Source organism: Gouania willdenowi, chromosome 4, assembly GCF_900634775.1.
Source record: "Gouania willdenowi chromosome 4, fGouWil2.1, whole genome shotgun sequence".
NCBI classification, from domain to species: domain Eukaryota; kingdom Metazoa; phylum Chordata; class Actinopteri; order Blenniiformes; family Gobiesocidae; genus Gouania; species Gouania willdenowi.
In genome coordinates this window covers 21,534,286-21,561,520 of record NC_041047.1, presented here as the reverse complement: position 1 = coordinate 21,561,520, position 27,235 = coordinate 21,534,286, and the positions used below count along the sequence as shown (strand labels likewise).

General features: G+C 38.3%; 1 protein-coding gene across 3 annotated transcripts; it reads right to left on the bottom strand.

Annotated features, from left to right (window-relative positions):
- Positions 1–43: 43 nt before the first annotated feature.
- On the bottom strand, positions 44–26,990 carry atf6 (activating transcription factor 6). 3 transcript variants are annotated; one of them, XM_028444815.1, is made up of 17 exons: positions 26,770–26,990; positions 25,267–25,343; positions 24,435–24,513; positions 23,976–24,011; positions 23,777–23,874; positions 23,040–23,163; positions 22,675–22,878; positions 19,745–19,917; positions 13,773–13,958; positions 13,596–13,687; positions 12,032–12,175; positions 10,435–10,533; positions 10,204–10,306; positions 9,582–9,652; positions 8,589–8,700; positions 5,390–5,474; positions 44–2,323 (listed from the first exon to the last, which is right to left on the bottom strand). In XM_028444815.1, the coding sequence occupies exons 1-17, from the start codon at positions 26,846–26,848 to the stop codon at positions 2,130–2,132; spliced, it is 1,956 nt and encodes a 651-aa protein (XP_028300616.1). In that variant the 5' UTR covers positions 26,849–26,990; the 3' UTR covers positions 44–2,129. The 3 variants fall into 3 exon arrangements, with proteins under 3 accessions (XP_028300616.1, XP_028300617.1, XP_028300618.1); XM_028444817.1 differs by lacking the exon at positions 44–2,323 and adding an exon at positions 2,352–2,507; XM_028444816.1 differs by lacking the exon at positions 23,976–24,011.
- Between the last annotated feature and the right edge of the window lie 245 nt (positions 26,991–27,235).

Below are 27,235 nucleotides of genomic sequence, written 5' to 3'. Positions count from 1 at the left end.
TCCAATGCCAGACGTTAAGAAGAGGGAATAAATTCAAAATATGCTGTGAGAAAATCCAGTGTTTATTGACTTTTTTTTTTCTCTCCATATGAAAACAATACAAACCCTTCAGAAACAAGGTATAAACTGTATTTTTGTCTTTCTTATATCTAAAGTCTAAAACAGTGAGAAACCCTTTTGAACCAAACATATTTTTAAAAACCAAAAGAAAGAGTACAGAAAAAGGAAGAAAACAAAAATCCTGTTTGTGTGTTTATGGAAAAATGTTGAGATTTTAAAAAACACATCTGTACAACCCTGAAGTTACAAGAAACACACATGTGCACAATTATGTGCCGTTTGATCAGTACAAACAACTGGCTGGGATAGTCACGATTTATATTTGACTTATTTAGAATCCAATCTGCTCCACGTTTTAGGCAGGAAAGACTAACTCTTGTAAACGAAGCACAAAAAGTTGAATAATAAAAAAAAAAGAACATTATCTCAATAAATCTCGTCCTCTTTATCGTTCTTTTAAATGGTGCCACATTTGTAGAAACATGCATTGTGCAATGAGCAGCTTAGCTGAGTCCGTTAAAAATGTACCTTTCTTTTTCCTGATGTTAACTTCTGATTGGATAAAGGTCTGATCACACAATGGTCTGTAGCGAGCTCCTCCTTGACCCCCCCACACAGAGCAGAGTCTATCCAGACCACCTCCAGAGACTTAAAGTGTCTCTTATCATGCCACAGTGACCAACACATCTTATGACATACTGGAGAATGAAGGGCTTTACCACAGCGATGTAAGGACGACGCACCACAATCATCTAATCCACCAAACACTTCCAAACAACCTAAAGGCTGTTTGACAATGTCATATCCCACATACTCTCGTGCCCAACACATGTGGCACCATTTAAAAGCTTTCTAACTATAGGGTTCATCAGTACAAAAATAAATAAAAAAACCAAGAATTAAAAAAACACATATTCCCCTTTTTCTAACTATGAGGAATTCGATGTTTACCACCAATAGTGCAAATTATTGCATCAAATAGTCACATTTGAATTTGAAAATTCACAAAATTGCCTCAACATGTGGACAGAATATTTAAGGTCTCAACGTTTCACACATTGAGCAGCAAACAGACACAGATTGTTAAAAAATGAAGAAACATGTCTGTGAAATTTTACAATGTCTACCCACTAACAGTTTTAACAACTAAAATATGCACATTTTGCTCTGCTCCACATTCATGTTTAAAAGTTTAAAAAAATTGTTAAGATATAGATTTAGACCGACGTTTAAGCGAGCGATATTGAGGTCAAACAAAAGCTGAAAGACAGAACAACTTCTGTTCTGAAACGCTTCGTGTGTGGTGCTAAAGTGTAAGCACGAGGAATCCTTAATTTAATGGAAAACAGCCAACAGCATTGTGATCAGCCAGCTGCTTTTTTACAGCTCACTACCTGAGTTTACTGGACACCTCTAGTGGTGCAGTAAAATCATTGGAATTAACTTTTTAACTATTTATTTGCAGAAAGACAGACGGCTCGCCCTTTTCCTCTGCTAGATTGTAGATATTGGTTATGTTCCTTCCCTTGTACAGTGTGTTCACCTGTCTTTAATCAATAATGGTAGCCTGTTTATTCTGTGTGCTGATTTACAGCTCACATGCACATTAAATAAAAGAGTATTCTGCACAGACAAAAAAATATAATAACTGACAAAACAGAGGCGCGCTGCTCAAGGCTAAAATGTGTTATGATGGGGTTGACTCAGGGTTCAATGTTCTGCCCCCTGCCACTAAACAATTAGCCCTATGTGTGCGTGTGCTGTCTGGGGTTGCAGGGAGAAGTCGCATCTGCTCAGACCACCTCTGGGTATCAGCCGCGCTAAAGAATGAGGTGGACGGCTGCTGTTATTGCTGTCACTCTGAAGCATTCCTGCAGATTACATTGAGAAAAATCCCAAATAATTGAACTCTGTGTGTGTGTGTGTGTGTGTGTGTGTGTGTGTGTGTGGGGGCTCAACAGCGTGAAGGGATTCATCATCACCTCGGGAGTCAAACAGAGACGTATCTCGTGTTGGTCTTGGAGGGTTTTATAATTGGGTTTGAAAGGATGCAACTGTTGATGGCGACTTTACGCAGAGCCCATGAGAACTCCAATGGGAGGCGCGGCGCTGTCCGTCGATGAGTGCTGATAAAAAGTGTCCGTGTGGTTGACACGCAGCAAAGGTGGAATGCTGGAGGTCCTGATGTGGAGGATCCTGGTGTCTGTTACTTCACAGTCAATCTGCATCATCACCTGAAACTCTTCGTTCTGTATGACGCTGTCTGTGGTGATAAACAAAGAGGAAAGAGGTCGTTGGTGCACAGTTTTAAACAATTACGGACTCCAACCATACCCTCAATAGATAAACTGTTTCCACATTTCATTTCAATGCACTACAGAGTCTGTGGGTGGAGGCAAGGATACAGATGGTGTTCGGAGGTAAGTCACACACTGGATTTCTCCATCCTGGGAATAAACAAAACAGCGCTAAACAAAAGGAGGAGGAGCAAATTAAAAAGTAGAAAAGACAGAAGTCTGGTAAAAGTGTGGGACAAAAGGCTTTCCCAAGGCTTGACCTGTTATCAAGCAATAGCTGCTTTCATGTATTGGAAAATTCACAGAAAACAAAACATGGCTTGTGGTTTGCCAAGGTCAAGTTTACTTCTACTGGGGGAAAACCCACATTTACAGAAAATGATGCACAAAGGCATCAAAAAGCCCCATATGGCTGGCACACATGCATGCACGTGCACACACGCACCTCTGCCAGATTTATGTGACCCAGAAAATGAGGCGTCTTAAAAGTCTGGCTCCTGCAAATCCTTGTCTTAAAGGCTGCAGTGTTTTCCCCAGACACCTGCATGAGACATCTGCTTCGTCGTCACCTTCCAAGGTTTCATAGTCCAACACTTGAAAGCAAGCGGCACTCATCAGACGGGTCAAGAGATTTATAAACTCAAGTACGGACAAAGGGCCAGATACGTTCGGCTGTAGCGTCCAGTCAGGCACAATAAAGGACTAGGCAATGGAGTTTGGCCTAGATGAGATTAAACCAAGTCCAGACCCTGAACAAAGATGAATTTGACTTCCTAGATACACAATAAATCCTTCAACACATTGTTGAATGCATGAATGTTAAAAACATTAGAAGATCAACCATTTTTCCACACCTGCAGAGACTCTTCTCTTCACCTCAATCCGAAGGCATTTCTTCAAACCATCCTGTGTCCTTCTGTGTGTGTATTCATGTGCATACTTACTTTTACAGAGCTTTTTTCTCACTGTCTCATGGTCCTCTCCCTGTTACACATTTAAACCTTGGCTCTCGATGTTTTGAATTAACACCAGCAAATGCAGTCGCTGCAGGCTGCAAGTTTTTGCTATTAATTGCAAACCTCAAAAAAAACAAAACCTCATGTTGAACAAAAACTAAAGTAAAGTTTGCAGGGTGGCCATTACCATTTTCTTCAACCGCGACGATCGTTGTGCGGCAAATCTTATTGCATTTTAATGCACTGATGGCTGTTAAGCTAAAGCCAGCGAATGCCAAAGTAATTCAATGAACTATACACAAGCATTGCCCCTGATTACCATCAACTGATGTTAACAAGCCTTTCATCAGGTTTTGCATGTGTTGGCAGACCTTAAACGCAGTTAAAGTTTGAACCATAGAAATGTGTAAGTGCAAAATAATTGCACGCTAATGTTATTAACAAATGACGCACGTGTTTTTACCAGACTAATGTGACCAATCAGTCAAAAAATCCAAAAGTGTGAGTGAGGACAGTGCATTCCAACTGCAGAGAGTGCTTTAGTCTTCAGCTACAGACGACAGCACTGTGGGGGATGTTGTTTACATTCAGTGGGTAAGTCATCTGTCATATATGCACACACACACACACACACACACACACACACACACACACACACACACACACACACACACACACACACACACACACACACACACACACACACACACACACACACACACACACACACACACACACACACACACACACACACACACACACACACACACACACACACACACACATATAGTTCTGCTTTGAGCACTCTAGGCCTTTTAGCTCAGCGCTAATTTCACTGAAGTAAAAATAGAGACTGCGTCGTGTCTACTATGACTGATCCACCTGTAAATGATGTCATCCTCTTACCATTCCCACTCCTCCAAACATGTCACTTCCATTAGATTGAGCAACTTTCAAACTGAAGGGATCTTTAAATAAACACACCTCAGCCCCTTTAAACCATTGCAGCTGAGCCCAAGCATTTTAGGAGCAAATCCATGAGGTTAAAAACTTCAACGAAACCACAGATATGTGGACATGCTGTACATCAAAGTCTCAATCACCAACTTTACATTATAGACAAAGACAGACTGAACCAACACTCCAGATTATCTAGAGTCGATCCACTTCTTCCAGATGAAAACCATTTGGTGACTGGAGACTGAAGGCATTTCTCATGGAAAGCGAAAACAAGGAGCTGGAAAGAATTACCAACCAGTGTGGAATAATGGTGCTCTCCTCTAAAGTTTCTACACGACAACATATGTACATTTGCAATTACTTTCTTTATTGCTTCAAACAAAAACAACATAGATCTATACTGTTACTTAAAGACTGTCATTCATCAGCATGGGACATGGACATAGAAACATTCTAAGCCTCTGTTGGTGAGGTTTAAACAGTCTTTACTGGTGCGTCAATACAAAATCATTAAAAACATCTTCCCTTACAATAGACAAATGGCATATGGTATTCATACAAACATCTGAAGTAGGGTTAGTGATGAAGCTGTCAGGCCTAAATCTGGAGAAGAAAAACACATCAGGGCTGATAAATCTCCATGAATGCCACCTTTCTTTGGTAATAACATTTTCCTTACATGGAACTCCTGATTCTCAGAAGACCAACCAAGAACACTGTTTACCTTCATCAATCCAAATCAAAATGCTCTCCCAGAAAACAAAAAAGTCAAATTATGCTTGCTAAGTGAGCGGCTCATATTCTATTGACTCGCTTCTTGGTTAAATCACTGAGTGAAACAAACTATTTGTGATGAAAAATAATGATTGATACTATTGATCACAAACAATGAAAACTCTCTAGAGTCATTTTTTCTAAATTCGTTTAACAGTATGAATTCAATGAAAATCAAACCTGACAGCATGAATACAGTGTTTTGGACAAAAAATGGTCAACAGGAACATTGTCAAAAACTGCACCGAAAACCTATTTTTCCTGAATCTGTTTACAGCTCGTCTTAAATTGACTAGACAAAACATTACAAACCTACTGTTGTATCTGTGATGCGGCACTTACCATTGATATTCACTGCCGGCAGCAGCACAGACATCTTGGGCCGTCTTCCCTTGTTGTGGTTGGTTGCAGGAAGCAGGAGATGATCCTGAGAACAAAAGGAGAAAAAGGTCATCCGGTGGAAATTACAGCACACCAGGAGGTAAGTTAAAAGATCGCCTGTTTGTTGATCAGAGCTGAGAACTTGGCAGTAATCTCGCTCTCAGTGCTTTTATTTGTTTCCGTAGTTGTTTGCTGATGTTGTTGTTGTTATACTTGGAAGCTAAGATGATGCTTAAAAAGTAATTGCAATAATCCAGTTTATTGCTCAGCTTAATAGTCTTGGGGCCTTCACTGATTTGTGCACAGATGGGAGGCAAAGTGGTGTAGTGGTTAGCACTTATGCCTCACAGTAGGAAGGCCTTGGGCTAAACTGCCACGGTAGAAACATGAGACCCTATTGTGTGGTGCTTGGATCTAAGCTTAGGTAAAAAAGAAAGGCTACGTTTAATCAATAGGAATCTGTAAATTGTATTTCTTGTGAGCACAGTGTGTGCTCTGATGCACAAATAGTTATTTGATCATATGAATAAAATATCCAAACTGGATTTGATATTTACACAAAGCATTGTAACTAGTGACGCACCAAAATTGGGATTAAAATCAAACCAGCGCGCCGCAATCAAAGCACATAGAGCGTCTCCAAGAACATGCTTGGATAATAAAGCTAAGAAACTGATTTTTATAAAGAACTTCAATGCACTTTGTGTTTTAATGAGAGAAAATATTTAATTAGACTCTCTTTCAGCAGCTCAGTCACTTATAAGCCTGTACATTATTATTTAATGTAAGTTAAACCTTTAGTTTTATATTGTGCAATGCTGGAATGTCAGTGCTAAACAAATATTTTCATATTTTTTAATTGATTTATTCTTTGAACCATTAATATTATTTTATACAATTGCAATAATTTAATTTTAGTGAGGTTATTACACATTCAGAGCCATAAAAGCAATGGGACTAATAATTTGCTTAATTTATTTCGATGTTTCGGTTTTCGGCCAAGAATTTTCATTTCGGTGCATCCCTAATTGTAACAATACATCAAAAGTAACTGAATAAAAACACATATTAGACAAATGCAAAGGAAAATAAGTGAGTTAAAAAATAAGTTAACTTGTTCAAATTTGTAATTCATCAAGTCAGGAAGAGTTATTTCCTAAACAAAGAATACTACATTCATGTCAGGATGAAGTATCAAAGATTTGCTTCCTTTGTTGCGACAGTAAAATAAAGTGTGATATTACCGTAATATGTGCAACATAGGATAAATGGTAATGCCGTGTGATGCATTTTGTGCTCTTATCCACATTAACTGGCATCCCACACACAGGTGGCTATCTGTGGTTAAACACGAGTCTTATCGATCTTTGCTGCTAGTAGACCAGTTTCAGTGACCTTTCTCAGCCACGAGCTGCAGTAAAAGAAACCAGTGTTTCCACAGCTTCAGTTCACACCTTCCCTCAGCACCAGGTGCTGCAGTAACATATAAAAACAATGAGGAGGAGGGCACAGCGGTCTCAGAATTGAATGTTTTCCATCACCTCACAGCACAGGTGGTGAAAAAAAGGCCTAAACACATACCTTGACCTTCACATGAACCTTTTTGATCCCATAAGTGACTCAAAGTGCTTGGTTGTCTGGGCAACAACAGGAAACAACCAACCATAGTGAGCAGTAATGACTGGTTAGCAAACTCCACATGAATTATATGTTAAAAGCATTATCTGTACCTGTCAACCATATGAATTATCTGTACTCGGAGTGGGCGGGGTCTAATCCAAAAGTGGAGGGTATTTAACCCGGAAGTGGGTTGTGTTGTTTTGAAATGGGTGGGGCTTTAACCGGTATGTTATTTGAAGCATGCAATTGATATGGGTTGATCAGAATTTGTTATGTTTATTTCCGATTATAAAACTATTTACAGGACAACATCAACATTGAGCTTCAGATCAATGGTTTTGATCACGATAGCAAAAAAACTATTTACACAACAACTTTTGCCACAATGAATACAACACATGCGGTTGCAATTATGAAGTAAAATGTAATGAACAAGAGTTTTCATACTCAACAGAACTTTCCACACCAGGTGTGTGTGTGAGAGAGAGAGAAAGAGCGAGAGAGAGATAAAGTGTATAAAAAAAAAAACAAAGAAAAGAAACCCCAACTGTTAGCGGAAAAGACCCGCAAACCTGAGTGACTGAGGGAGAGACGGAGCACGCAGACCGGAGCTGCTGCAGGACACATTAAGTAACAGCAACACATCTGTATGTGTGTAGAGGAGGAGCGCTGTGACTGACACAGAACGCAGACACAGTCAGCTCTCCAATAAGGATTTTCATTCAATCCGAGCACATATATTGACTTGTATTACTCGTATAATGCTCGTACTCGGCAAAAGTGCTTTATCTGTACCTGATACTTGTTTCAGCCGAGTATCCGGCTCAACTCTCGTTGAAATCCACTGCTTTGGTTCCAAGGATACATAAATTAACCAATTTTCACTATGAATAAAACCCATTACTGCTCAGTTGTTTCCTGACCTCGTCAGGCTTTCGACTCAAACAAAGTTTTGTTCTAGTTGTTGCAACCATCTCTGTGTCAAAATGGAGGCAAAAAACTTTGTAACTCACAATGAGAAAAGAGAAAAAATTGCCTATTCATGAAAAGTTATAACGGTCACTAACTTACCAGTACTCAGAGGTCAAATCAAATCCCTGAGGTTTATTTACCATCAAGTAAATTGCTGAAATTAAGTCCAAAGAGTTGATGAATGCAATTTATCAATGTCGATTAGTCACATTTAGATTAGAAAACAATGTGCTCACGATTCCCAAGACTCTAAAATAATTGTACCGGACACAAACCAGATGGTTACACCCTTGAAATTGCATTTGTCATCATCCACGCAGACATTTCTTCACAAGTGCAACCTTTGTTGTTTTTTTTGAGAGGAAAAAAAAAACAATTATTTGACACATATAAAAATGTTTTCATCTCTTGATAATATGAATAATTATTTAATGTGAACACACTGTTTCACCTGACAAAACAAAACTTGTGAGCCATTTAAACTTCTTGTGAAATTCTGACCTCATTTTAACCCTAGAGTGAGATTCTGTGAGTCAGTCGTTTCTCATCATCACTGATTAATACTTACCCTCCGAAAAGATATGACGTAAAAAGTGTCAGCACGTCGATTGAGTTCATCAAAGAAGTCGCTGTAGGTACGTTGAGGTGCGTAGTAAACCTGCAGCTCACTGCCAGGGTTTCTAAAGGAGAATTACATTAGAAAAGAACAAACAAAAAAAGTCAAAACTAAAAAATAAAATTCTTCCAAATAAAGTCAGAAAAGAAATAGGCAAACTGGATTTTAAAGTGCAACACGTGTGTACAAGCCAATGTTTTTAGGAGTTTTGTGAGCAGTAATTGGGAACTAAAATAACAGGGAAAACCATTATAAATTAATAAACAAACATTTTTTTTACCTATGTTTTAAAGCAAAAAAAAACCCAGTTATCCATTTTAGCCTGTTAAAAATTCCAAATCAGGTGATTAAAAATATCGGCATGAGGACAAGCACAATCAAAATGACTAATTCTTCATCAACATCAACTTAGGAGACAAAAACATGCAGCTTATTTAGAGCTTGTTTAGAGCTGCATTGTGAGATTCGTGGAAAAAAATCAAAAAAAAAAAACACCAGTGTTTGAAGCCCCTGTGTTTGGGCTGCGAGTAATTTGGTAATCCACCAAGGTCTTTGGACCGCTGGACACTGTTGTGGAAGATGATGCAAGAGTTGCCGGGACAACTGATACATAACAGTGACACACTGCCGTGTCTTTGTGGGAAACACAAGCAGGTTTTTGGAGTTTTTGCACATTAATCCAACTTTGTGTGGGCACCAATGCAGAACCAGAGCCTGATGAACTTAGTGGGAGTGTATTATGTAAGGCGTTGTGTTATAATATTGATGTTCTGTGCATTTTTATTAGACTAAACAAGGATGCTTTTATTATTCTAGCTGCTTTGAAACAAACTAGCCTAATTTAAATGACAGATTTATCAATTCTGTCTTATTTTGCTGAAACATTTATGACAACAAGAAACTGAAAAAAAAAAATACAATTCCAAAAACTTAACAATGACTCACCTTTTCTCTGGAGTTGCTGTATAATGGACGGTTGTAATCTGAGCACTGCTCCCCCCGTCATTCTCTGTTTTCTGTAGGAAACACAGAAAAAGGTTGATCATATAAAGTTATCATGCAAACTGGATGATAAATGAACACACAGACAGTTCAAAATCTAGCATTTGAACATTTTAAAGCTTTACATTTAGTATATTTATTATACACTTTCCCACATAGGGATCTTTTTCTGATTCAGGAAGAACCTTTGAAAAGAAGAGAAATGGCACCTAAAGGTAAACATAGCCTTCTGCTGGACACTAAAATCTTTGAATTTATGATCATACGATGCTCAGAGCAGGTGAAATTACACACATTTTCTCTTTGTATTTACATTAATCGAAATAATAAATACACACCACCTGAGTTGCTTTAGGTGGCCTGGGCATATTGTGACAGATTAGAATAAAATATAGACAAAGCACAGGAGGCACTAATCCTTGAGCATCCCTCTAAGTGCTATGTGTATTTTCTTGATTAAACTCAAAAAATTTCAACAAAAAGCATTGAGCGTAACATATGGAGGGATGTCGAGTGTACGGCCCATTGACTTTTTAGTTTCCTGAAACATGCCGCGGTGACTTACAATAATAGTCCGTGTGGGTTTGTGACCAGTGCTACTCGTGCGCCTGGATTTGGTCTGCTGCACCTCATGACGATGGACCCAACCTCTCAACTCATGTACCATCCTGCCAAGTTAACACAGAGAAACTTAGATTTTTTTTTTTTAAAAAGTCAGAACTGGGTTGGGTTTATTTTCAGAAAAAAGTACAGACTTATGACTATGAGCGAGTAGAAGGTAACATGCATTACTTACTCAAAACACTTGGTTCTGTTTAAAGGCTGGCAAGGAGGAGATGGTCTAAGATAGACGGGATCCTTAACCACCATCAGCGCCTTATCCTCAGCGCTGAAGCTAAACAGGAGAAATACACAGATTATTAAACATACTTTTAAATCTATGTGGACCATTGTAAAAATGTTTGATCACATAATTAATTTCAATTGTTTTGAATATAAGTTCAGGGTTAAAATTTTTCCACTGGAAAGGCCCGTTTATGCTCAACTTTCAATACAGATACAAACCAAGCTTTCTGTCAGTTTATTACCTATTTAGGCTTGCCCTGCAGTACCACCACTAACCACTAACATTTCACTGTCAACTGTCCAAAATAATGGTTCTTAACCTGGGTTCCATCACATGATGAGTCAGTCGCTGGGGTCAAAACACATAATAAACTTCCACGATAAACTACTTTATTAAAAGATAAATTACGTTAATCTATCCATTTTCTGACCGTCTTGGTCCTTTTTTAGCGTCACAACGGTCTGCTATATAAAGGACGTATTCTGCAGAAGAATCACTAGTAGGTCATATAATGAAATGCGATGAAATGTGAAGAGTTCTCAAAGCAATAACCATATGGCCCCAACAGGTCAAACACTCTTAGACAAAAAACAACAGGCAAAAAGTCAGCTACCACAGAACAGATTTGTAAACAGTGCTGATTGGCTGCACGAGGCACTGTTTGACTTTCATCCTCAGATATCACTGCGTCTTCAATTACAAATGTCAAACTGTGTGAATGATTATCCTGCCTGAGGTGCTGATGTAAACGTGTCACCCCCCCCCTACATACGGCCTGTCACATTCATTGCACCTCATGTTCATGCACCTAAATGTCCTGGAACACGTCAGACCGATGGGGCTCGATCCTCTGTCTTACTGTGGGGCCCCTTCTAACGTTGTACGTCGCACACCTTCCTGTCAAATGGGGACCAAAGATTAAGTTGCACATATCCCCACCATCAATGTCTCGCTGCTTGGTACCGTCACCCCTTTAGTGGGGGCTAATGTGTTCCTTCCTGCCAACACAGGCTTAATGGACCAGGGAAATCTGATACAGCAGATGAATGGTTTCTGTTAAAATGCGAAATACTTTACAAAAAGTTGGTATTGTGACTAGACATTAGATGCTCTGACCACCTCGCAAAACAATATTTTCCTGACATGGGGGCTTCAGGTACCAGGAATGTTATTTGTGCAATTTACAAATGCAACTGCTGAGCCGTGATGGCTTTTAGAATGGAAAGAATAATATATAACATTTCAGAAAAATAAACATTTGCTAATGATGTAACAGTGGATGTCGACGATTGTCTAACCCCTACTTTCCCGCCTTGTTACTAGTAAACTGACTGGCTATATATCCAGAAGTCTGGGTAGATTCACAGCGCACATTTGGACAGGTAATAAGCTGACGCACGTGCTTACTTATGTAGTAATGAGCCACGCAAGCACAGACTGAGAGCTTGCACAGCTGCATCCTGGTATAGTTACATGTGGGTAAACAGAGTTTTGAAATGTTAAACGGGCAAGTGAAGGGTGGGAGGGATTTGGGTTAGGTTATTACCTGTCAGCCATTGCAGGATGGCCTTGACGAGGAGTTTCAGAACCTACAGCCACATCAGTTTCTGCCTCTGGTGAAAACCCCAACAGGTGTCTGCGTCTGGGCTGTGTTGAGGGAACCTCAATTTTGGAGCCATCCTGAAACAAACTAATGAAGGACAAAATACGAGTTTAGATGAGAAGGGAAACAGACAAGTAGGGTAAAATGAGGACATGTAAGTTCAAAACAACGGCAACAATTTGGACCTGGATCTTACAAATAATTTCATTACTTGTAGCCCACATTTGATTCTTTTTTGTTTTGTTTTTTTGTTAGCAGAATGTGAATGACTGATCTCATTGGTAAAACCAAAATCCCACCAGGTTACACACACAAGCAAAATTACACAGAGAAACTTTCGGTGGTATTACTACTCTGGGTGGCATAAGGGACCCAACTTCAGGGCGGGCATGTTTTACATTCCAAAGGAGAGTCCAAACATAAAACACACACAGATGTGAACACAGGTACAGATCTCAGATACAGTGACTTCTACTACAGTCTGAATGAAGAGAAAACTCAATTACAGGATGCCTGAAATTTAATTTGGTCAAGATAAAGAGAAAAAGAAGAGAAGGCTTTCAACAGAGAAAATAAACCCAAATCCAATAAGTACATGTTTACATCCTGGTCAGAAAACTTGACTTACCAATAGAAAACAACTTTAGAATGTAAACATGTCTTTACAGTTACAGTGAGATGGATTGTGTGCTGCATTTGTTAAACTAATTTCTCAATCGTTAACTAGTCACAAACCTTTTTGAAAAGACTTCTGTAGCTGGTGTTTTACATTCTCAAATGATTAACAATTACACTGACCCCATGACATCTTTGACTCATCCACCCATTCGTCTGAACTCTAGCCACAATATCATCAAAGAACTACAATTTTTATAAATTAATCATCGCTTTCTCTTCCAGTTAGTTCCACTCCACCCAGAATAAGACAGACCTTTAACAGAAAGGGAGACCAAAATACTGTACATCGCCTTGTGGATTTGACTCAAAGCTTTAAGTGTAGGTAATTTAGATTGATTTGATTAATTTGTCAAAGTACGATAGGTCGAACACACACAGCTGCTGGAAAGGACCAAATGTTTTACAAATACAAGGCAAAACAACAATAGCAAAGGATATGTGCAACACCACAGCAGCATTTACACTTATTGTTGAATCATTTGTTGGAAAATAACTCTGTTTGATGATTATCAAATTAAAAGAAGAGTTTAACAACCATAATGTTAATGAATCCATAATGACCAAAGTTTAGTGTAAACTGCTTCTAAAGGAAATATTACAATCAATGAAGCTATCTTTCATATCTAGCATGAGAAGCTTGATTCTCAGAATGAGTCATGGGGTTTCCCATTTGTTTTCCTTCAGTAATCTAATACTTGTGTATCCACACAATATGTTGCAGCAAAATGAAATCCTTCTGCCATCAATGTTCTTCTGTGGTTGGATAAAATCCCAGCCCCTTGACACCAATTCCCACTGAATGAAGTAATTCGTTGTGTTATACACTCACCTCATTGGCCCAACATTTATCACCAGGAACACCAAGACCACCATGAGGCACACGGCTCTTCTTTTGGGTGCTGTGGCCTTTAATACATTGTTCTGTAGAAAAATAAAAAGTGAAACAGACTGAAATCTCTCCACTTTTCTTTCAAGCCATGCTTTTCCATTATGTCCTGCCACTCACCTGGCTCAGCAGGCCTTCCAGCTGCCTCTTGAGGTTCCCATTCTCAGACTTGAGTGCCTCGTTTTCCGTCATCGCCATTTTTAGGCGAGCCTCTAGCGAGAGCAGATAGTCCTTTTTCTTTTTCCGTGACAGGGAGGCCGACTCTCGATTCTTGATCATACGCTGCTGCTTCTGGGACAACTTTGACTGGAGTGAGACAAGAATAACATGTGATGATGTTATTGTTACTGTTTAGGTTAAGGCAGGTATTTAACCTTTCATCCACTCAGCACCTACGCCTTCAGGAAAAAGTGGTGGTCATTATGAGACTGCGTTAAACCCCTCCTGTGTCACCTGTTAGACTGTAAATCATGTCTTTTTTTTTCTCACTAGCATCACATCATGTTTACTTAGCCTGTGAGGGTTTTTAGGTAAAAAAAAAAAAAAAAAAACTAAGAAAAAGGTTTGCAGTTTAGTGACATTACCAAAGATTTGTAGTTAAAAATGTCTTGCAAAATGTTTTGTTAAATTACACAGTAAATGTGAATAACATTACACATTGACTATTTTTATTACCTCCACCAAGGAGGTAATATTCTCACCAGTGTTTATTTACTTGGGTGTGGTTTTTTGTCTTTTAGCAGGATTAGCGGATTTTGACAGAATTTTAACCAAAGACAGACCGTGCACCATGGAAAATTCCACTAAATTTTGGAGCGGATCCAGATAAATACACTGAATCTGAATCAGTTTAAAATATCAAAAAAATATAGATCTCTTAACATTGTCAAAATTTCAAATCATAATTGACTGATCTTTATGAAATTTCACTCAGTTATGTCAGGTTGGCTCATCAAGTCCCACTGAGTTTCATCCAGATTGGATCCCGATTGAGACTTTCATGAAGATTTTTGGAAAAGATGGGGATGCCCATACATTTGGACCTACTGGATTGTTATTATTGGGGATATACGTTTCCTTCAAGCCTTATATAGCAAAAACAATACTTGGCACTTGGCAGAGTGCTCTTATTTACGATTGCTTAAGTCTGTTCAGTACGGTGGCTGGGACGTGTCAGGTGAATGCAAAAAGGTCACAACACAAATGCAAAATGGCCACAACGGAAGTGTTTCCACAACGGAAGTGTTTCCGACGGACCGGTATTACAGACAAACACGATTCTGGTGGATGTTTTTAACCCGCCAGAACAGAGAAGAACAGAGAAGAAGACATCGAAACACGTATGAAAGTAAGTGAAAGTTGATTAGGATACTCTTATATTTTTCATATTAGGCTATCATATCATAATACCGGTCCGTCGCAAACACTTCCGTTGCGGAAACACTTCCGTTGCGGAAACACTTCCGTTGCGGAAACACTTGCGTTGTGGCCATTTTGCATTCGTGTTGTGACCTTTTTGCATTCGTGTTTTTCTGTAAATGCATTCACCTGACACCTCCCAGCCACCGTAGTTCAGTATACATCATGAAACTTACAGATTTACAACCTTATGGATATGTTTGAAGCTAATAAAAAGGGCATAAAAAGCTAAACTGTAAAAAAAATAAAACAGGAAACCCAAACAGATGGGGAAGGAACTCAACTAAAAATCCTGCTGTTTTCCTTTATTATTCTCACCAGGACTGAGTTCTTGACTGCTGCTGTTTCAGTTTACAACAGTGATAGAATTATAAACTAACATGTTCAAGATGTGTCTCGACTTTAATGACAACTCTGCAAACAATAGGAACTTTAACAACTCGCCAGAAAGCCTTTAAGTGCTAAAGATCAAGCTTCTGCGTGAAAATGTTTACACTAACATCCTCCTGGAGGTCAGGGGGTCAATTGTGAGGCCGGCGCGATCCTTGAAGAAGGATGTGTTTATGGAGTGTGTCACTGTTTGAGAAATGTGCTAACATACGTAAACACCGTATAGGTTTGAGGTCTGGATGTTTGAGAAAAGCAGTTGTGCGTGAATGCTTGAATTTGTTGATCTATAGTTTAACATATTCTAAACACATATTTTACATTTCTTGATTTAAATTTGGTATATTTTAGTAAATATATAAATGCTATTTTATCTACTTAATGTGATGTAACTGCTTAAAGACACTAAAAAACACCAAAAATGCTTCATTTGACATTGCGTCTTGGGAATTCCAACCCTTTGGCAATAATTACCCAAACACCTTAATTGTCCAACCAGTCTCCCTCTTCTGTCCTTCTCCCAACACAAACACTGTGCATGGAGTAAGCCTCCAAGATCCAGGGCCTAAAACCCCCACAGGCGATTAAGTTATTTGGATCCCAGTATTTGTGCTTTGTCTCCTGAGAGACCCGTTTGATTCTCAGCACAGATCTGGGACTCGTGCCACTAACTCAAGCCTGGGAACACTGGGAGGAAGCGTTTACCAGGGACTGGAGAGCAGAGGGAACCTCACATCAGCTCCACAATTAGGCTAAGCAAGAAAATGTGGGACAAAACAGTGGCAGAGTGGAATTTCTCTACAAATAATGAAAGGGTAGAATCAAGGCCCACAGTGTGACTGTTGTGCTTCACTAGTTCAGCTCTGATGGGAAATGTCCATTAGCAAGGCACACATGGTCACAGCTGCTGCTGCTGCTGCAGAGAAAGACAGACAGCTTCAGACACCTGTGGGTGAACTGATTAGGGCTGCAGATTATCAAATGTTAGCTTTACTCTGGTTGCCCAAGATTCAGTCTTTTTCAAAGGATGTGGAGATACAAACAATCCCCATTCAACAAGATCAGAGCTGCTTTCTAAAGTCTAAAGAAATTAAGTTTATGGATTTGATTCCGTTTAAATCATCTCAAATTATGTATAAAGCTAAATACAGAACACTTTAGTAAGAGGCAACTTTGAAAAGCATGTGTATCTCAGTTTGTGGGGTATACCCTTTGGAACAGTCTTCATATTAAACTTAAAAGTTATAACAACATAACATCTTTAAAAAATGTATAAGAAAATATTAGATCAGTACAAAGACTAGAATCTGATGGGTAGGAGGACATGTGGATGTTATGTAAGGTAGGCCTATGAATGCTTGTTTTTGTTTATATTTGTTTATTTTGTTGTCTATTATACATGCATTTGCTCAAATGTCAGATTGATTTTGTTCTTTGTGAAATAACTGAAGTAGAGGCAGGACTAGATAAGCGTTAAGCTTCCTTCTGCTCCTTCCCAAACATTGCTGGGGCTCCTTTATTTTTTTTTTTTAAGTGAGCAATGATTGCTTTATATTGGTTTTTTTTTATGTCTGAGATAAATAAATAAATCCAAATCCAATTCCAAAATTGCTGATGCACCAATTTGGTGCACAAGTTATCTTCCACATCAAATCTAAACGAATCCTTAATGAGGTTTTGTTTGACTCTGGAATTTTCTAAATTGGTGCAGCTCATGTGTTGAAAACCATCTTCTCTTTAAATGCAACAACTTATTAGACATTTACCAAATTTCAGTGATTTTGGATTAGGTAATCAAGCCAAATCAGCATTTGGATTCAAACCCTGTGCGTGCCTGTGACTATCCAAATCTCCAGCTGTACAAAAGCAGTATGATACACTGACCCAGTTTCTAATGTCTGTGTACAGCTGTCGCTAAATGTTCCACTGTGCCCGACACCTGCCAGAAGCATGTAATCCTTTGCAGCAATCAAACTCCCAGTCTCATGTGGCCCAACTATAGCCAACCACAGCACTCTAAAAACTGTAACAGTGACACGTACACACAAATAAGCACTGGTGCTCCAACTTTCGCTGGCAAAGGCATTCCTTTGTTAACAGGCATTTTAGGGAGTCAGTGCAGCTGCAGAGAATCCTAACACACTCGTATACTTTGCCGGGTGTGAAACGGCTGCAGAGATCCTCAAGAGACCATTGGTGGGCCAATGAAAAATAAATCATTTATAATGAATAATTACAAAAACTGCTATTCATTATTATTATTTTAGGCTAATTTTGAGTTTGTATTGGTGCCTTCCTAAACCTCACTATTTGGAAAAAAAATTTGTCCAACTTTCCCCTTCACAATAAAGGCATGAGGATCCTTCCCTTCAGTGACCTATTGTAAACTTGATTGACTTTATGAGCTTTACAAATGCCAAAGAGCAATATTGGTTTTGGGCCCTGGCTTTTGGAGTTTTTTGACAAGAATCTCAAGGTCAAACATGCAAAGTACGGTACTTCGTCTGACACAATTATGCTAATAATCAAGTTTTAACAACATATCTTCTGTCCAAAAATGAAAAAGGAAAAAAAAGAACTGGGCAGAGCTGTACAATCAAACTCTGTGACTATAGTTGGGGTTTTTCATCTTCACATGCATGAAGGCCTGAAAATATTGAGATAATATGTTTGCACTGACAGAAGTGACTCAAGATCATTACTACCTATTCCTTAAAGTGATTTGCAATCCATCACATAAATGCACTTTAGCTGAAAGGCTTGAAGGTGAATAATGTGAACTTTGTTACTAATTTGTGTCATAAGTGTCTTCAGAGTCATTTACATCATGTTATAGCTTTAAACAAACATAATACCCCTATATATGTAGGCATTGCAATTCCTTGGGCGTGCATTTTAAAGTGTTTATTATTGCATATGACGCTCCTAAATCATATCTTATTCCTATCAGTAAAGTTTACATATTATGGTCTGTAGTTGAGCTGTGATTCTTTGTCATTTAAGTTGAGTATTGCTTTAAGCTACAGCATATGTTCATCTTAACATCCTAAATTGGTGTAAAGCTACACAACAAATGAGAAACAGTAAATGTCCTGCTAGCAAAGCAAAGGAAAAAATAGAGGAGGAAGAAGGGTGAGAACATGTTTCCAAGATCACTAAAAGGTCAGAACCCATCAAGCAACAAGGAACTGATGTGGTGGAAACCTGAGGCTAAAACAACAGTGAAGTTGCTGAAAGTCACGGCATCTCCCTGACTGCACAGAGCAGGCTGATAAGTCAGGCTACAGAATGAAGCTTTAGCTGTTCCAGTTTAAAAAAGCCATCTAAACACAATATTGTGTACACAAGATGGTACGTTTGGTGTTGTTTAATTATTGACCACAGACAAACGAAACATGCCACAACTGTTTTCCCCTGCTGCAACAGATTAATGAACTGTACAAAATGACGTAAAATGTGTTCTTTCTCTGCTGTCAGTTCACCAGCACATAAAGCTTGTGCGTGGGAAGAGTTGTGTTTTTACTTAGTGTGTTTGTCCAAAAGTATTTTTCTATTCCCTACAGCTGCCCTGACATCACTCTTCAATCCTGATCGTTACACCTAAAAGGAAACACTCTGGGTGTTCCACAGTGAAAGCAACACTCAATGACACTGCCTCGACTATAATTACATAACATGTCTATTTTTCTAATAAATCTTCACAAAGCCAGTATTGAGCACACCTCTCTTATCTACTGAAACAAATCCAAGCCCACTTCAATACTCACAAAATATTTTATTTTCTTATTTGACTGTTTTCCAGTATGAAAAATAACTTAAATGCAGGTTCTGACAACACCCTGAATAATTTAAAAGTCTGTTTAAATTATCCCCCCTGTCCCACTGAGCTTTATATCAGGAAAAAAGGCCTATGTGTTCTTGGAATCAACTCCTTTTAAAAACAAAATGGTAATAGATTTTATCTATTGACTAGCACATAACATGACATTGTTTTTATTACTCCCCGAGTGTGAAAAGGAAAAAAGAAACATTCCCATTTCCATCCTAAAATTAGGTTTAGAGAAGGCCGTTTAGTTTGGACCAGATTCAAACCAACATGGACCACAGCATTTAGCCAAACAGAACATGTGCTCATAAACAGCGCAGCTGCAGCCTTGTTGGCAATCCCCTCGCATGTTCACACTCTGATGATAATGACGCTGATGATGAGATCTGATCCCATTTTTTTTTTTTTTTTTTTTTAAATTGTGCTAGTAAGAGTCATAGAAACAATGTCAATGACTTACATCGTCATCTGAGGATGAGGTTCGGATTGTGACGGAAACAACTGGCGAAGCAGCAGTAGCAGGGACTGGTCTTTCTTGAGTGAAAGTTGGCATGGCAACGACATTGCCAGGGATGTTCTGAGGTGTATGGACCTGCAGAAACTGGCTCGGCTGAGAAAGCACAATAGGACAACCTGAAACAGACACATACATAACAGTTTTACACTAAAAATCAACACTGATAAGACATTACGATGTGGGGAGCCTCCTGTTTCTGGTTTTGTCCTGCAGCAGAGATGGGCAACCATCACAGCGAGGCCGAAAAAAACGTGATTATGATGATCCGAGAGTCACATTATCAACATTCATGGCAGCATTTAGAATAATAACCAATCTGAATATGAATACAGGAAATGGTAAATGGACTTGATTTATATAACGCTTTATCACCACACTGAAGTAATCTCAAAGCCTTTACAATATCAGCTCATTCACCCATTCACACACCAATGGGACTGAGCTGCCATGCAAGGCACTGAATAACCACTGGGAGCAATTTAGGGTTCAGTGTCTCCCCCAAGGACACCACGACATATAGGCATGTATAAATGGTTAAAAAAAAAAAAGGTCAAATGGACTTGATTTAAATAGACTAAAGATTAATATCAAATCAGGGCTTTCGCCTTTATTGGTCATATTCTGTATTTTATTACAGATATTACATTTGTCCCAACCCTGAGGAGCACTGGGCAGTCATTTTTGCAGTGCCTGGGGAGCAGTTAGTGCTTTTATGCCTACACTGAAGCAGTCCCAAAGCGCTTCACAATATCAACTCATTCACCCATTCACTGAGCTGCCATGCAAGATGCTGGTCAACCAATGGGAGAAACTTAGGGTTCAGTGTCTTGCCCAAGGACATTTTGATGCATAGACAGGTATAGACTAGGATGGAACCCCCAACCTCTCGATCAGAAGTCGGCCCCTCTACCACCTGAGTCACGGTCGCCTGTGGTCGTATAGACTGGGATTGAACCCCCAAACTCTTGCTTAGAAGACAACACCCTCTACCACCTGATTTTTCAAGTCAGATTGTGCATATCTGTTGTCATTTTTGCTTCTGTTTTATGTATTTTTCTGTCATTTTGTGTTTGTGGAATATGGCCAGTTGCCCATGTCTGTTCTCCAGCCATTTAATGCTCTCTTTATTATCAGTGGCACAGAAATTCAAGCTACTTTTTTTGTGAAGGATGAAGGACAACTGTTGTTGAGTTCTGCCTTCAGCCCCCACTGTTGACCTTCCTTGATCCTCAGTCTTTAACAGGGGTCCCTGTGTTTAAAGTACAGGTGGAGAAGACGCTTGCCTTCTTGACCTGCACTCTTAAAACTTCCACATTCCTCAAAGGCAGCCCTTGGAGTTTCCATGCATGAGCACATGTTAAACATGTGTGCAAAAGAAATATGAGCAAATTGGGATACGAAAAGAAAAGAAATAAACAAACATCAACAAAAGACACCAGTTAGCGTGGAGCCCATCATTTCCTGTCGTATTGTGCCAGGAACTATTCTAACATTCACCTCTAATGCTAAACAGCATATCAGTGCTAGTTTAAAAAGCTTTGATGTTGAAGTGCATTAAAATGAAAGTCTAAACTTGTTTTTCTTTTGCAATTATCTTCCGATTTATTGTTTGAAGGTGTGTATTTTACTACATTTTGTATTTATATATAACTTTTATTTGATGTAAGCTAATGCAGATATACAAAAGGTTGTTGCACTACAAATTGAGTTTTTTTCACTTTTATAGAAGAATCAACCTGTAACAATCTGACAACTGTGAAGAAAGAGACATTAGTTAGGAGTGGAAAAACAAAGGGTAAAGCACCCCCTACTGGCCAAGAACCACAGTTACAGTTTAACAAGGAGACAAACCAAACAACTCAATGAGATAATTCACTCCTGTTTAACTGCTTTAAATGTGCTGCTATGGCAATAAATGACATTTACCTTCAGTTTATTGTATACTTGATTGAATGTTTTTACATTTCTCAGAATGAACTTATTAAATAGGATCATCAGCACTGTGACACTGATTTAATTAGAGACCTTTGAGATGTGCTTTCCACAAATACGACTAAAGTTGTTTTTCAGTGATTTTGCAAATGTGCTAAATTATATTAAAGAGAATCAGATGATGTTTGTTATTTTCATAATGGAGATTTTATCCTACCAACATATTAAATTTGTATCTAAAGAGAAATAACTCTTTTTAATGCACTGCATTTATTTAATTTTTTTTGGATCAAACCAGTTCTCCTATAACTAAAAAAAAAAAAAAAAAGGTTTTCTTATAAATGTATTCTAATGCTGTTCTTGCATTGAAAAATGCGTCTTTTTTCTCATTTTTGTGTGGCTTGAAATTTGACTTGTTTTAAAATGTTTCCCATCTGAAAATGTAATTTAATAACAATGCTGTATCCCACGTGTCAAAATCAAGGCCCGGGGGCCAAATCTGGCCCTTTAGAGAATCCAATTCGGCCCACAGAACAGTAAAAATGACAAAGAAAACAAGAATGATTGTGTATAATACCAAATAATTTTGTTGTAGATATCTCAAATTCACAAATTCAATAAAAATTCCACAATATTTTTAGGGGCTCAAAGTTTTCCCACGCTCATATCACATGAATGCAATTTTTGATCGCAAATTATAGAAAGAAATCTAAATTTTCACAAATAATTCCATAAAAAAATTACACAAAAATTGGTTACAAAATGAAGATTCTGTAGAGACTGATATTGAAAACTAGAGCACAATAATGTTAAAATTGTTCTTTTTTTTCCTCTCTTGAGATCAAACTGGTTCGCATTTGGCCCCTGAATTAAAATGAGTTTGACACCCCTGCTGTATCCAATCCAACAGAATCCTCTTGTGCAGCAGTGTGCGCTCTGACCTGGAGGGGGTGCTGGTTGGATGTTAATTGGTGCCTGTTTGATCACAGGCAGCACAGACGTCTGCAGTGGTTGGATGATAATGGTCTTGGTCTGCAGGGGAGCAGCTGTCTGAGCCAAGGACACAGCTGTAATCAGCGGTTTAGGCTGGATGGTAATCTGAGGTGCTGTCTGAATCGGCCTTCTGATTGGCTGAGCTGGTTTGACTGAGGTAAAAACAGAATGCATGCAAAGTCATTCAAAGCTGAGCTCAGGTTTTTCACATTTTTAACATTAATTAATTGGACTATTATGGTAAAAATTCAACACAAAACACACAAATGAAAGCATGTAGTGTAAGAAGAGTTGTAGTCAGTTGCTGCCTCACCACGTGTTGTTGGACTGGGCCTCTTTGCAGGTTTCTCAGCAGGAAGAGAAACTTCAGAAAAGCCACTGGAATCTGAGCAGGGTGAAACCGGAGAAAGCAGCGACGGTAGGTTCAGGGCCTCTTCCTGGAAGAGAAAAAAGATGAGGCTTAGTTTTTTGTTCCCCGAGAGATAAGAAATAAACACATTTCTGCATTACTTCTTTTCTTTTCTTTTTTTTATATCACTGCACTTCACAAATAAATCCTGCTTGTGTACTAAAATGTAAACATAGACTCAGAGACTTCACCCAAGTGACATGTCCTCGGAATAGGTCACACAGAGGATGATGATGAACAAATGGAAAACTGAAATACGACGGCCTTATCTTTATTTCACCCAACTGTTAAAACATCTGCCTGCTAGATTATGCTAATCTGTCTGAAATTGTCAGCACCTTTTTTTTTAAAGAGGGGCTAGCAAACCAATCACATGAAGGGTAAATGATTAATCTGACAAGGTGTTTAAAGCGCTTGTTAAGGAAAGTCTCAGGAGTGTAGGCGTGTGTGTGCTTGTAGCTATCCATAGGCAAAAAGCAGCTGTTATTGTTGTGACACCATCTGGATGAAAATGTTCTTTGTTCCGACTGCAAGCTAAGATGGGTGTGTATGTAAATAAAATCAAAATAGAACTTTGCATTGTAAATCCAACTGAAATACAAAACTGCAGCAGTCACAAGGAAGTGAAGACGACGCCTTACCTGCAAGGAACACGGGGATAAGGCTTCTATGGAGGCAGGAGACGAAACAGAGCTCAAAGTGTGAGCAGGTGACAAAGAGTCCGCACTCATATCACCATCTGGATGCACAAGGACATGGACAAATATGCAGATTTACATATTATTATTATGCATTTGTTTATTTAACAGATACTGTATATTGTGCAATTGTCAATTGTACCAGAGTTAGCAAACAGCTCATTTACATCTGCAGTACCTGGTTAGGTGAACAAAATAATACAAGGTTAAAAAAAACCAAAAACAGGACAATTCACAGTAACAATTGACAGACAGAAAAAAATACAATTACAATAGCATGATGAAGTTATAATATAATATATTAGATGTCACTTTTAAGCTTAGGCTTAAAACTTTCCCTTTTTTAAATAAATAGTGTAGATAGGATTGGGTCTTATATAGGTTTACTTTCACTAAGCCTTTAAATATATTGGTTTACATCATAAAGGTGACAATTAATCCATGATTCAAATGACAAATACACAGCAGTACAGCAAGTACTTTATTTTTAAATTTCAATGAAAATTGCATACAATACTCTTTAGTTACTATGATTATTTATTGAAGTCATAAAACATTTTTGTTGTGACATAAACATGCGACGACTTGTAAACAGTTGTACCTGTGCAGGTGCTGCTTGTGTCCATTTCAATCCATGAAGGAATGTCGATGTCAAAGTCCATACCTGGACAATCGTTGGCCTGAGGAAAATAAACTACCGTGTGAACATTGTTCCTTGTGAGAATACATAACAAACAACATTGAGTGGAGACTCATGCTCTAGCTATGAGGGATGCAGATATGCGTTTTCAGACGCTTTAAAACATCAACATGTACAATTTATATAATAATCTATCTATAAAAGCAAAGAATCTCTGTCTGTCTGTGTGTGTGTCTGTTCCTCAAATATCTCTGCGAATCAGGCTCAGATTGACCTGAGACTTTCAACATGGCTGCTGCTTGGTTCAAGGGTGTGCAACGTCAGATTTGCTCGGACTGCAATGATACAGTTAAAAAATTATTTCATAAAATTGTCTTAAATGCAGCTTTGGACAACAGCTCAATGTTGACAGGTAGACATGGCCACTCAGGGCTAACAATAAAAAATAATAAAATAAAAATAGGCTTTCATTATATATAAATATAGCCTATATTACAGTGCTAAATATTAAACCTCCCACTATTCTATAGCAATACATACTTCCTATGGGCACAGCACTAGTAATAATAAAAAAGGAATGAGGAAGAAATGGAAGTACATACAGAAGCAAATGGAAGAAAAAGGAAGAGGAGGAGAGGGAGGAGAAGAAACAATGTTGTACACAATGTTGCAGCTTCCTGAATAGCCCGGATTAAAAAAAGAACACTGTATCCACAATAAGCAATATTTGGGAATTTTCTTGGCTCACTTCAGTGAATACGCTTTGTCCATGCAAATAGAATGAGCGACTTACAAAACGAACATTCTCAAGGGCATCAAAAAGGTCCTGGGCCTCCCCTAGGTTATCCAGCTCATCAAAAAGGCTTATATCTGTTTAACAGAGGGCATACAGTATATGACATGAAACAAACGGCTCTCAGTCCACAGGTGCACAACAGAGTTGATGAAATCATTCCTCAGAAAAGAAAACGAATTAAACAGTCCAGCAGAAATATCTAAGTTGGGCTGTCTTGAAAATACATCCAAATAAAAAATGCAAAAAAACAACAAAAAACCCCAAAACATTCTACACCAAGTTGACCAAATAATTAGAAATGCTAAATATTGTAAAATACACAAAAATGATAACAGAAGAAACAAACAATGAAACAAACAAAAAATATTACAACAAATAAGTAGTATTGGTAAATCTTTTGGACACTGATCTCATTCATATTAAAGCCTAGGTTCCCAAAGTGGGGTAACCTCAGGAGTACACAAATATAGGGGGTACGTAAATAGAAATTAATACATAAAGTATGTAAGGCACCAACAATATTCAAGCAATAAGTGACATATCAGTCCCTGCAGGATTTTCTCTTTCAAATGTCATTAATTTGGAGACCAATTTTTTATTTAATTTGGGGAAATTATGTTAAATAATTGCAGGCAAATTGACTTCTTAGAACAATTTTAAATTTAAAATGAATGGAGTCACGGGAAAAAAAGCATTAGAAAATTGCGATTCTCCAAATATTGTGGAAAATACATTGAACTTGTGTATTTAGATATCTGAGATATACTATCTGAATTATCTACAGCTGAATTAGTTGGTAATCTGGACAATAATTTATATTTTTTTTCTGTCTTTTTCACTTTCTCCTAGCCATAGGGCTACATTGTATATGAAGTAGAGGGTACATGGCTTCAGGTTCAATGTCTGAAGGGGTACAGGACTGAGAAAAGTTTGGGAACCACTGGATTAAAACTTAATCAAGCAGTTGATAGTGATGCTACTGCACAGCTAAGACTATGTCGTTTGTTTATTTATTTATTTATTTATTTTAAGTTTTATCCTAGGGTGTGACTGGGTTTTTTGTTTTCAATATACTGGTTTCTACTTACAAGACAAGCACATGTACTATTTTGCGACATGTCACCTTAAATGCCATCCTTAAAAATATAAAACTTTACAATCAGAATATTATGAAATTAAAATGAAGAGTGCAAGGAACGTCGCTGTACTGTAATGGAAGGTTATATAAACCATCACATTGTCTATCATACTACAGGTTATGGTTTATATTACAACCATACTACGCCTGTTACATCATCACACTCAGGCTCATGCTAATGCTAAATGCTAACATCAACAAGCAGCCTTGACAACAAACCGAGCACACGCAGCTACTTGTGTGAAAGCTAAATTAACAAGTAGGATATTTATAAATAATTACTAACAATAGCTTTTGGACTAACAAACGTCTACTTGAATTTTGGTGAATGTATATGTATTTTCGGCGTTTCTGACACTTACCCCACTCTCCTCCCTGGTCGATAGACATGTCGCCTGTCTGCTCGCCACTTCTGTTGTCTAACATTAGCTGGGACGCCATCCTACTTTAAATTCATCAGTTGTTAATAAAAACCAAGATAGACTGATATCCGTAGACGACTCGTTCTATTGTTCATCGTTCAGCTGTTTTTTCCGGAAACTTCCACAGGCAAAGATATATACACGTCGGGCTTTACTGTCAATCTACGGAAGCCGCTGAGGGACAAGAGCAGTGTTTGTGCGTTTACAGCTGTTATTACGCGCTTATGCCACTAGATGGCAGAATCTGTCTGTAACCTGGCTGCACTTGTTCTCATTGTAAATATATCCCAATGAGCACAAAATGTTTGTCATTTTATTAGTATTTAATAACAAAGTTTCAAATGATGATTATGAAACGTTTTCTTGTGTTACTAATCTATTTGCTAAATGTTTGTTTGTGAATTCT